Source organism: Ornithorhynchus anatinus, chromosome 3 (assembly GCF_004115215.2).
Source record: "Ornithorhynchus anatinus isolate Pmale09 chromosome 3, mOrnAna1.pri.v4, whole genome shotgun sequence".
NCBI classification, from domain to species: Eukaryota; Metazoa; Chordata; class Mammalia; order Monotremata; family Ornithorhynchidae; genus Ornithorhynchus; species Ornithorhynchus anatinus.
In genome coordinates, this window is record NC_041730.1 from 85,671,189 (window position 1) to 85,683,613 (window position 12,425).

Sequence of the window (12,425 nt, forward strand, 5' to 3'; positions counted from 1 at the left end):
TGTTTTGAGAGACCCACACAGGGATCCTGTCCTACTTCCTGCCCCGTCTCCCATTCTGGCTCCATTCTGTACTGCCCTAGGTGAAAGGTATCCAGAATGGAGCACCAAAACAACATTTAGAAAGACTGTAAACTTCAGCAGGTTCCATGAAAAAGACTCACCAGTTTCTAAGGAAGTGATGAAGTAGACAGAGTGCTCACATCTCACCTTAGCAGCTCAACTGTCATGGGGCTTGGCCTCTGGATGTCAATTGGTGGACTGTGAAATTCCCCCAGGGGCCCCCTGGGGCCCCCTGTTCCCCACTGGGTGAAGATGCAGTTCTGTTTAGTTCAGAACTGGCAGACCTGTCTTATGTACCCATCTTCAGCACATACGCAGATGGTCTCATGGCCCTGGTCAACTTTGGGAACCGTCCTGGCCTTTCACTGCCCTAACTACCGCATTCAGATCCTGCTGCTTACCTCGACCCATCCCCTCCACCATCCACTGCTGCCCCTCTGGGAGGGCAGATGTCTCAGAGGTCTGGGGACACGAACATGTTCCCATAGGAAATGTGGTCAGGAGTGGGCACCTGCTTCCCATGGCAGAGCCTGGCTGGGGTTTGACTCTTCCCAGTCCAGTGGTCCTGGACTACCCTCTCAGCCCACAAGACAGATCACTCATACACTCATATACTACACATGAGCATATACCCACACATGCACACATATTATTAGTGGCATTTCTAATAATAGAAATAATCTTTCCTGCCATTGGCTGGTTCCAGACAGTTCTCCTGCAAGGCCTGGTGTAGTAAGTAGCCCCAAGAGATCTCCTCCCAGGCCCAATTTGGCATTTGGGCACTTTGAGAGACAGAAGGCAGGAGACACAGGCTCAGACCCTCCTGGCTGGCTGGCAGGCAGTCAGTCCCTCATTACCAGAAGCAGGGACAGGAACACACAATGTGGGTGCAGGCTCTGAGGGCATGACGATGGCATCGTACCATAACGACTGTGGCAATAACCACCCCAAGGATCACCACGGAAATGAGCAACCTCCCAGTGAAAGGGATCACTGGGAGGCTGGACTGTGAGTGCCCTATGGTCAAGGAATGTGTCTACCAACTTTGTTTTACTGTACACTCTCAATTCCTAAGGGCAGTGCTCTGCACACAGTAAGTGTTAAATTAATCAATCAATCAGTGATATTTATTGAGCATTAACTGCGGCACAGCACTATACTAAACACTTGGGAGAGTATAGCACAACAGATTTGGTAGGCATGTTCCATGCACACGAGCTTATAGAGGTTCAGTAAATACCATTCAATCAATGGTATTTATTGAGCACTTACTGTTGATTGACAGATCACAGTGACCAGTCCAGACTCTCCGATGAGTGCTGGACCAAAGCCTCGACCCTCAGCTGAGCTGGTCCCTGCCAATCAAGAGAGTTTGGTAAGGATGAAGGGCTTGGAAGGAGAACAGAGGCTGAGGAAAATTGTCCTGAACTGGAAAATAACTTGCTTGGAGTGAGTCTGTCCCAAGTAGAAGCTGGGGAACGGATTCACTGACTGCTTGAGGCACCCTGAGGCAGAGGTGGGTTCAATGACCTCTTGAAATCCCTTTCTCCCACAGCCAAGGCAGGAAAGAGATTTGGGCATGAGGGCAGCAGTTAGAACAAGGGAGAAAGCCTGGCACATTTTGCAGGAATCCGGCAGGAGTAATTGAAAAGAGTCTCCTCGGGGCGGGAAGCTTAATGGAATTCTTAGTGGAATAGCCAGGCCCAGCAATCATAAATAGAAGTCTCGTTAACTGGTACAATGAAAGAACCAGGCAAGCTGCAGGCAAAGGTGTAGAGAGGAGGAGGAAAAGCAGGAGGTGGGGAAAAGGAGGAAGAGATGAGGAGAAGGAGGAAGAGATGAGGAGGAGGAGGAGGAGGAGGAGGAGGAAGAGGTCAGGTGAAAAGTCTTTTTTTAGCACAGGTTCTGCTTTCTCCCAGGGTTATGTGGAAGAGGAAGGAGAGAGAAAATGAAGGTGAGGGAGAGGAGGATAGAAAGTGAATGTGGGATCACAGTTATTAAGAATCTACCTTTGTGATCCAGACCAGGTTACCCATCTAAGGTGGGAACTGGAAACTCAGAGAAGTTAAGAGACTTGCCTAAGGGCACACAGCAAACCAGGGGTCAAGGAACTAGTAGGGATCAAGCAGTTTGGAAATGATCTTCAAAGGTGTGTGCGTGTGTGTGTCGTGAGCAGGGAATGTGTCTATCAACTCTTATATTGTACTCTCCCAAATGTTTAGTACAGTGTTCTGCACACAGTAAGCACTCAAAAATCCCACTAATAATATGTGTGCAAGTGTGGGTATATGCTCATGTGTGGTACATGAGTGTATGAGTGATCTGTGTATGCATATACTTGTGGGTATGTATCTGTGTATGGCACATATGGTAGATGTGTGTGCTCTTAGGTCCACATATCTGTCCCCGAGACTCACCTCATCCTTGTCCTGTACCTGGATGAAGAGGGGCAACGCGAAGCCCACCTGTGCCAGCTCGGGGATAGCCACACTGTACTCTGAGCTGTTAAACTCGGGGGCGTTGTCGTTGATGTCGATGACGAGGATGTTGAAGGAGGTGGTGACGGAGGCTTCAGATGGGCTGCGATCTTCATATAGCTCCGTGGCCTGGGTGAGGAGTGGGAAGAATCGTCAGGATGGGCTAGCTAGGGAGTGGGGCGGGGGAAAATGGGACGCCTACAACATTTCTAAGCCTCGGTAAACTGAGACTCTGCCGGTCCTAGGACAGCAAATCCTGACCAGAGAGACAAATGGGGATGGGGAAGAGGGCAGCTGTACCCCTGGCCTGCTGCCTTCCAGGGCTTCTGGAAGGAAGGATGAAGAAAAGCCTTGTCCAAGTAATGAGCGAGTGGCTGAGAGTTGTGCAGGGCCCCTCCCTAGGGTGGGGAAGGAGAGGAAGGAGGGAGTAGAACCAAGTACCCTAAGGAAACCCTCCACACTCCACTCATTCATTCAGTCAGTCAGTTGTATTTATTGAATGCTTACTGCATGCAGAGCATTGTATTAAATACTTGGGAGAGTACAATACATTGATAATAATAATAATAATGTTGGTATTTGTTAAGCGCTTACTATGTGCAGAGCACTGTTCTAAGCGCTGGGGTAGATACAGGGAAATCAGGCTGTCCCACGTGAAGCTCACAGTTAATCCCCATTTTACAGATGAGGTAACTGAAGCACAGAGAAGTTAAGTGACTTGCCCATAGTCACACAGCTGACAAGTGTTAGAGCTGGGAGTCGAACCTATGACCCCTCACTCCGAAGCCCAGGCTCTTTCCACTGAGCCACGCTGCTTCCCGCAGTGTTAATAAAGGGACACATTTCCTGTCCATAACAAGTTTACAGTCTAGATTCTCCTACTCAGGTGGAAAACAGCAGAGTGAGTGGGGCAGCACCCGATGACAATGGCTTTTTTGAGAAACAGCATGGCTTAGCGGATAGAGCACGGGCCAGAGAGTCAGAAAGCCATGGGTTCTAATCTCGGCTCCGCCACTGGTCTGCTATGTGACGGTGGGCAAGTCACTTCACTTCTCTGGGTTTAGGTTCCTTCATCTGTAAAATGGGGATTGAAACTGTGAGCCCCATGTGGGATAAGGACTGTGTCTAACCTGATTTGCTTGTATCCACCCCAGTTCTTAGTAGAGTGCCTGCACCATAGTAAGCACTTAACAAATGCCACAATTATTATTATTATTATTATTTATCAGTTGCAGGGGGTTCAGCAGAATGACCCCAGCCAAAGGACAGGAGGAGTCATTATGGGCCCCTCTTAACTCTCTTAACAGCAGGGGATCCATCTGGCTCTCTTCTTCTATCACCAATTAGACACTGGCTGGGATGGTATGAATTTGCATTAATGGTGTTGCTCAAAGCAGGAAGCAGCTGATGTGTGGAGCCTGGAAATACCCCATGCCAGCTCTCTCCTGGGGAGCTTCACTGGGGCTTCACCACCTTCTCTCCTTCATCACCAGGAGGGCATCATCACCTCTGCCCAATTCCAGTTTCTGTCAGGGGCAGCATGGAGGGATGGGGGATTGTGGAATGGTGGCAGAGCCTGGAACCTCGGCCCTGGGCTCCCATGGTGGGCCCAGGGGTTCCACTTTTGAGAGCCCTGCAGTGGGAGCATGAGATGCTCTCTTGAGCTCTTTCTCTTCCTGCTGGAGGAGCTGCCAGACTGGTGGGTGCATATTGGGGTTGGCAGGCCTTTAGAGCTGGAATGACGTTTCACCCTTCCCAGCCTGCCCACTCAAAAAGGGGTCTCACCTTGACTGTCAGGAAGAAGCCGTGGGTGTAGAAGGGATTTTCCCGGTCCAGCAGTCCATTCAAGGTCAGGGCCCCGCTGATGTAGTCCAAAGCAAAGATGCTGTTGGTGTTCCCTGGAATGGAAACCACATCAGCTGGGAGAGGCACCAAGCAGTGCGTAGAGATACCGATCTCCCGGGCATAAGGGTCAGGCTTTCCTTCAGGGGGCCGGGTCCCCGGACCACCCACTCTTTGTTCCAGGCCACCACCAGCAGTCAGAAAGTCATGGGTTCTGATCCCAGCTCCACCACTTGTCTGTTTTGTGACCTTGGGCAAGGAACTTCACTTCCTTGTGCCTCATTTACCTCACCAGCTACCTCATCTATAAAATGGGGATTAAGACAGTGAGGGACTGTGTCCAATCCGATTTGCTTGTATCCACACCAGTGCTTAGTACAGTGCTTGGCGCACAGTAAGGACTTAACAAATACCACAGCTATTAATTTTATTATTCAGTTTCTCAATCGAGAAGCGGTCCGTACCCTCCGGCTTTCCTCCCTGCAGACATCCTTCTGGAGTCTGGCAGGAGGAGCAGGCAGGTGACAGAGGACAGAGGTAAGCTATCCTTTACAGCCCTGAAACTGGTAAGACTGGCATGGCCAAGAAGACTTGGCACTGCTCAACTGGACAACACTTTTTTGCTCCCTCTGATTGGCCCGCCAACCCCTGCAGTTTGCAGATGCCTGACCACCAGGTGCCCATATGGGGGCTAATGAACAACCCTGGGGTACCCTCCTCCCTCAACTAGCCAGCCAAGAGTGACGGTGCCGGTGGTCACTATACCATTTGTACCCTGTGTGTTCCAGGGTCAGCATCCCCTTGGCTTTTCTAGCCCATCTCCTCTTTGGTGGATTTTTGGGGAGGAAGGAATCAATAGAGTTGGTAGATATGTTCCCTGTCCAGAAGGCGCTTATGGTCTAGACAGACCTTAAATTAAATTATGGATTTGTGCATAAGTGCTGGGGGGCTGAGGATAGGATGAATGTCAAGTGCTTAGAGGGTACAGATTCAAGTGCATAGGTAGCCCAGAAGGAAGAGGGAGTAGGGGGGAAAAAAGGACATAATTGGGGGAAGTCTCTTGAAGGGAGCATGTTTTTTTAATAAGACTTTGAAGGTGGGGGGACTGGTGGTCTGTTGTATATTGGGGTGGGGAAGCTCCAGGTCATAGAGAGGATAGGGACAAAAGGTTGGTGGAGAGATAGATGAAATATAGGTACAGTGAGAAGGTAGTTGGTGTTAGAAAAGCAAAGCATGTGCGGTGTTAGAAGAGCAAAACGTGTGGGTTGGGTTGTAGTAGGAAATCAGTGAGATAAGGTAGGAGGGGGTGAGTTGATTGAGTGCTTTAAAACTGATGCTAAGGATTTTCTATTTGATGCAGAGGTGGATGGGAAACCACTGGAGGTTCTTGAGGTGTGGGAAAACATGAGCTGAATTTTTTTTAGAAAAATATCCTAGGCAGCAGAGTGAAATGTGGACTGGAGTGGAGACACAAGAGGCAGAGAGGTCAGTGAGGAGTAAGGATAGGATAAATACTTGGATCAGAGAATTAGCTGTTTGAATGGAGAGGAAATGGTGGAGTCTAGTGATATCGTGAAGGTAGAACTGAGTGGATTTGGTAACAGACTGAATATGTGAGTTAAATGTGAGAGATGTGTTGAGGAAGTGCCAAGGTTAAAAGCCTTGTGAGGCAGGGATGATGTTGGTATTCGCTATGGTGATGGGAAAGGCAGGAGGAGGACAGGTTTTGGATGGGAAGATGAGGTGTTCTGTTTCGGACATGTTTAGTTTGAGGTGTCCATGGACCATCCAAATAGGGATGTCCTAAAGGCAGGAGGAAATGCGTGGCTGCTGAGAAAGAGAGAAGTCATGGCTGGAGAGGCAGATATGGGAAACATCTGGCTAGAGATGGTAGTTGAAGCTGTGGGAGCATATGAGTTCTCTGAGGAAGTGGGCACAAATGGAGAATTGAAGGGGACCCAGAGCTGAGCCTTGCGGGACTCCCACAGTTAGGGAGTAGGAGGAGGAGGAGGGCCCTGCCAAAGACACTGAGAATGAGCAGTGTATAGAGTCCAGGCCTGGGAGTCAAAAGGACCTGGGTTCTATTCTCAGCTTTGCCACTTGTGTGCTGTGTGATCTTGGGCAAGTCACTTCATTTCTCTGTGCCTCAGTTACCTCATCTGTAAAATGGGGATTAAGACTGTGAGCCCCATGTGGGGCAAAGGACTGTGTCCATTCTGATTAGCTTGTATCTACTCCAGCATTTAGAACAGTGCTTGCACACGTAGTAAACACTTTAAAAATACTATCATTATTAGATACTATCAGTCAGAGAAACAGGAGGAGAACGGGAGGGGGCAACACAATTGGGCAGGGGGCCAAGTGGCAAGAATCCTTTTTAAAAACAAACCCACTTCATCCATCTAACTGCCTAGGAGGAGCCTTCCACCCTAGTGCCTCAGGTTCCTCAGCCTCCAGGGCAGCTGAAGTCTACTCCCAGCTCTGCCACTTGTCTGTTGTACGACCTTGGGCAAGTCACTTCACTTCTCTGTGCCTCAGTTACCTCATCTGTAAAATGGGGATTAGGATTTTGAGCCCAATGTGGAACAGGGACTGTGTCCATCCCAATTACTTTGTATCTACTCCAGTGCTTAGTACAGTACCTGGCACATAGTAAGTGCTTAACAAATACCACGATTATTATTATTATTATTTTTGCCTGCTCTGGAGGGCCCCTGTCATCCTGCCTTGAGAGCCCTTCTCTCCCCGGGGAGACAGGGTCTCATGCCCTTTGGGTCTTCCTCAGTGGGTGGCTGTTGGGCTGAGGGCATTCACCTCCTGATGCCCATCTCCCTTCCCACCAGATGGTGCGGCCTGTGCTTCCAGAGGAGAGTCCAGATGATATCCCTGTCTCCCTCCTTCCCTCTCCGGAAACAGATACCACGGCCCACCACCAGTCCCACCATCCAATACTCCCCAGACCCCTTGGGGCTCTCGAGTGTCAATGACCAGAGGCAAGGCGAACCAGAGGGGCAATGGGGACTGCAGCCCATCCTGCTACCGCCACTCAGCTGTTCACCAGCTATCCAACAGCAGAAGGGAGGCGTCAGACATCGGACCACCCCTTCGCCCGGGATATTTGAGACACCTGATGCAGGTTCGCGGGGAGGCCCAGAAGAGAAGTCCCCTAGCAGGGGTGTGTGGGGGATGTGGAGGGGAACGGGATGTCATCTGCCAGGGTCATTCTACTCTGGGTCTAAGGATTCTGGGAGCCATTGGCCTGCTGCTGCTATTGCCTCCTGCACAGACAAGAGCAAGAGAAACTTCCATTTCCCACTCAGTCTGGTCATTTCTGAGTCCATGTCCGAAGCACTAAACTTCTCTCCGGAGCTTTGCACGGTGTCTCACATGTTGTGCGAAGCAGCCTGAGAAGCAGCTTAGCCTAATGGAAAGAATACAGAATCAGGAGTCAAGAGACCTAGATTCTAATTCATTCATTCAATCATAGTTATTGAGCGCTTACTGGGTGCAGAACACTGTACTAAGCACTTGGAAAGTACAATTCTAATTCTCATCCACTGCTTGTCAGTTGTGTGATGTGGGCAAGTCACTCGATTTCTCTGTGTCTCAGTTACTACATCTATAAAATGTGATCAAAACATGGACCGTGTCCAACCTCATTATTTTGTATTTACCCCAGCACTTAGTACAGTGCCTGGTACGTAGTAAATGCTTAACAAATACCATTTTAAAAAATGTCACGATTTTCAGCTGTGGCTTGCAGAACAGATGGTTCAGTTGCTATCTCTAGTGTTTCTTGGTCAGGCCATCCTGTGCCTCAAGAATTCAGGTAAGATACCATGAACTATCTGCCCCCTTCCTGCCCTCTCAGATTCCCTCTCCCTCACCCTCTCCAAGTTTCCACTGCTTTGCCTCTTTGTGGAAAAACATAAGACCTCTAAAAATAACTTCCCTCTGCCTCTGCCTTCTTCATCCCTGCTCTGTCCCAGCCTCTCTCTGCCTGTCACTCACCCTCCCACCCCATCAGCACCTCTCTCTCTCTAAAATCTCCTCCATCCTTTGTTCTCTTGTTATCTCTCTGTCAGCTTCTTGACCCAGTAAAAAGTCCCAGCTTGGGTTAAGTGCAGTTTAGTGAGGGGCTGACTGTGCAGGCTGCAGCCCAGGCTGATGGCTTTCAATTGGTTTGTCTGCTCCACTGGACTAACAGCAATTATGCTCTCGCCTTCCCTCTCTCTCTTCCTTTCTGCTTCTAAAAAGGCAGATAGGGCCCAATCCCAGCTACCACTGGCTCTCAGCTTGAGGGGAGGGCTCTTCTCTTTTCAGGGTTCTACGGGTGCGGAGGGGAAGCCCGGCAGGAGTCCGGGACAGAATTGGCAGAGCAGGGGAGCAGAGTTGAGAGTCTGCCCTGGAGACCCCAGGAGCCCCACGCCAGTTGCTAGATGACCTAGAGATGAAGCAGCTTTGACCCCTAGTGACTACAAAGTGGGCCACAGCCACAGGTCAAATGATTGGAGTTCCTCTGCCTCTTGGCTTTCTCTCTTCCTTGGTCCTCTGGACCACTTGGGCCCAATTTCCAGGTAGTTTCTCCTCTGGCCCCTCCCCGACCTCTGGGCCTTGCCCTCTCACATAGCCGGCACGAGTTGCCCTGGGCCACGGAGTAACCTCTCATTGCATTAAATCTTCCAGGCCTCTAAAGTACCCATGAGTGTCCCTATACCTGTTGCTGGCCAGAAAGAGTTAGTGTACCGGGTTCCATTTCTCTGGCAAGATCAGGCCCATTAAATAGTTATGTTCAAGTAGGCTATAAACCACCTCTCCCCTCCTGGGGACATTAACATGACTCTACTGTAGGCCTAACACCGTAGGTACACTCTGCTAAAGGGGATCTGTATGTCATTTAGCTCGCCATATATTTCTGCCAATGTATAATTAAGTCTGTAAGGCGTTTTGAGGAATGGGTTCGGTGAAAGAGGCTCTATAAATTAAAGATTGTTATTTAGCTTCGGGCCAACGAAAGAGATCAGCTTTCTGGGTCGTGCCCAAGCTGGGCTAGATCCAGTAGCTCCGAGGCCAATGGGCACCTGCTGATTTGGGTTTGTTTCCACGGTGTCTTTTCTCTGGGGACGAGACAGGCAGGCGCCCATCAGGATCAAGCTTATTCCCTCCAGGCCTCCCGCCTGAGGACCCCTCTCGGCTGTGGGAGGAGGGTCTGGGTGACAGCTTTGAGATCATCAGTGACAAGGCATTAAGAAACTTCAGCCTATCAAATCTAACAACCACCACTAGTGTACTGGAAGCAGTGTCACCCAGAATTGACCAATCATAACAATATGGCCCGACTGCAGATACGCTAATCGTATGCTGTGGCCAGAGCTGCATTTTGAGCTGAATCAGAGGTTCCTGAACAGATTTCACCCAGGCCTGGAGGGAGGGCTTGGTCTAGTGGCCGAGACAATTTCCACGACTGGTTGGCGCAACTTGCCCTACAAAACGTTATTTGGGCAAAATCTTTTCAAGGTGATATGACAAACGGGTGGTTTAAAATGGCTACTGATAGATTGGCTCTTATACCAACTCTATAGTAGTTTCCTCTCCCAAGTACTTAGTGCACTCAGTAAGAGATCAGTGGTGTAGAGAATAGAGCCCAGGCTTGAGAGTCAGAAGGTCATGGGTTCTAATCCCGGTTCTGCCACTTGTCTGCTCTGTGACCTTGGACAAGTCATTTAACTTCTCTGTGCCTCAGTTACCTCATCTGTAAAATAAGGATTAAGATTGTGAGCCTCACATGGGATATGGACTGTGTCCAATCTGTCTATTTCGTATCTACCCCAGCACTACAGTACCTGGTATAGAGTAAGTGCTTAACAAATACCATCACTAATTAATTGATTGATTGATAGATTAAATTTTGAGGACAACAAAGGTCCAAAGCCTGGGAGATCCCTAGACTAGGAGTGCTGTGGTTACTGCCAGTCCCAGTGGGGCTGCGTGCAGGGGGCGGGCACCAGGCCGACATCAGATTGCAAAACAAGACTGGCAGGGGGAGGTGGCACCATGTTGGACCACAGTTCAACCCCTTTGTCTCGGTATTGGTAGAATTAAAAGGACATCCAGACAAATCCATGTCAACCAATCACCTCTTTTGCAAACCACACCCCCGGAGAGACCCACTAAAATAAATATAGATCAGAAGAAGAGACAGAAGATATGTAGATATGTAGATAAGTGCTGGGGTTGGGAAGATTGTGAGTACATAAGGGCTTAGGTGTTTTGGAAATGCTGAAGTGGCAGTTGGGAGAGGATGAAAGGTGGGGAGATGAAAGATTCATTGGGGATAACCTCCTAGAGAACATGTGATCTCAGAAGGGCTTTAAGATGGGGAGGGAAGTTCCAGGGAGAAAGTAGAGTGTGAGCAAGAGGTCAGTCACAGTGGAGACAAGAATGAGGCAGTGAGTGACTGAGTTTGAGAGGAATGAAGAGTGCAAGCTGGGATGTAATGTGAGAAAGGAGTGGGTAAGTAGGAAGGAGAGACAGCCTTAATTCCAGCGGTCAGACTTTACTTTGAGGCCCTCAAACCTGTCTCCCTCTTACTCCCGCCCTAAAGAGGACCTCTGCGGACCAGGAAGCTGAAGAAGGCTAATCTCAGTGCTGAGGCTTGTGTTTTGCATTCTTGAGGGACAATCCTACCTTGCTTCTAGTCTGATATCTTTTAGGCCTTGCCTAATTCTTTTTAGCTATTCAGCCACAGACATGGACTCAGTTTCAGTTTTCAGCAGGGACTGAGGTTTTTATCGTCATGAGTTACTAGAGGGAAAGCAGGGACGGAGGGTGGATGAATGTCCAGGAGGGTTGCAATCACCTGGTTCCTCCCTGTGCCCTGCTGCTGTTGTCCAACTGTGCCAAGGTGGACCTGGGCACTGGCTACCCAAAGGTCAAAATGCCATCAGTGACGTAACCTCTCTGGCCAGAGGAGGCAGGACGGGAAGATAGGTGTCCCTCACCTCCGTGCCCACCCAATAAGGTATGGAAGGGAAGGGAGCGGAAGGGGGCGGAGATTGAACAGGAAGGAAGTGGGGACCACCCAAACCAAGGTAATAAATACCTATTGCCTCTGGTGCTCGGGTCTCTCTCTGGGAAGATCACAGCAGTAGCAACGGCCACCCACGTGTCTCTCCCTGTCCCGAGCACCAGACGCCATTCTGCCACCAGGAACAACACACAGAGACAGGGGTCGCGGGACGGGTGAGTGTAACACATAACTGGGTTAAATACATAAGTGGGTAATGTATGAGTGTAACGCATATGTGAGCTTAGTGTATAAGCGGGCAATGTATAAGTGAGTATAATGCACATGTGAGTTTAGTGCGTAAGTGGGTAGCGTACAAGCGAGTGTAACGCGCAAGTGAGTTTAACGCACGAGTGTGTAACGCATAAGTAAATCTAAAGCCTAAATGGGGTCGGCGCATAAGTAGATTGAACGCTTAAGTGGATTCCTCCCAAGTGGGTGCGCACATGGTGGGAACTAGCCGCCTCACCACGTTGTTAGTAAACCATTAACGAGCTCTTCCTGGGCGGGCCCTGGTCCGCCCACACTCGAGTAACATACTAGTGTAATCCTCCCATCAGGGAAGCTTTAACACCAAATTCCTCCCAAAAGGGGAAGCTTTAACACCATACTTCCTCCAAAAGGGAAGGCCGACTGTCGCGTCTAAATAATTAATTAATTCAATCCGCCCCGTGGAATAAATTCTATACAAAACTCAGGTTTTCCATCTCCAGCCTCTCTCTCTCTCTCCCCCCCGCGCCGATTCCGAAAGAACCTGTCCCCGGCAACGGGTGACACCAACACAGAACAGTAGGCTGGCCCAAGAACGGTCTTGTCTGTGTGGACTGATGTTCTGCAGGAACTGGTACCCCAGCCCTATGACTGCTCTGTTCACATCAGTCGCTTGGTGATATTTATTGAGCACTTACTAGGGAAGCAGTGTGTTCTGGTGAAAAAAGCATGGGCCCGGAAGCCAGAGTCTAATTCCGGCTCCCGCCAAG

The 12,425-nt window shown here is 49.6% G+C and overlaps 1 protein-coding gene across 1 annotated transcript in view; it reads right to left on the bottom strand.

Moving 5' to 3' along the window:
* The window catches only part of CDH23 (cadherin related 23), a 382,425-nt gene that overhangs the window by 196,862 nt on the left and 173,138 nt on the right, over positions 1-12,425 (bottom strand). Inside the window, exons 9-10 of the mRNA XM_039911511.1 lie at positions 4,323-4,435; positions 2,478-2,666 (exon numbers count right to left, since the gene is read on the bottom strand). Of these exons, the coding sequence (XP_039767445.1) occupies positions 2,478-2,666; positions 4,323-4,435 (302 nt within the window). The remainder of the gene's footprint in view (positions 1-2,477; positions 2,667-4,322; positions 4,436-12,425) is intronic.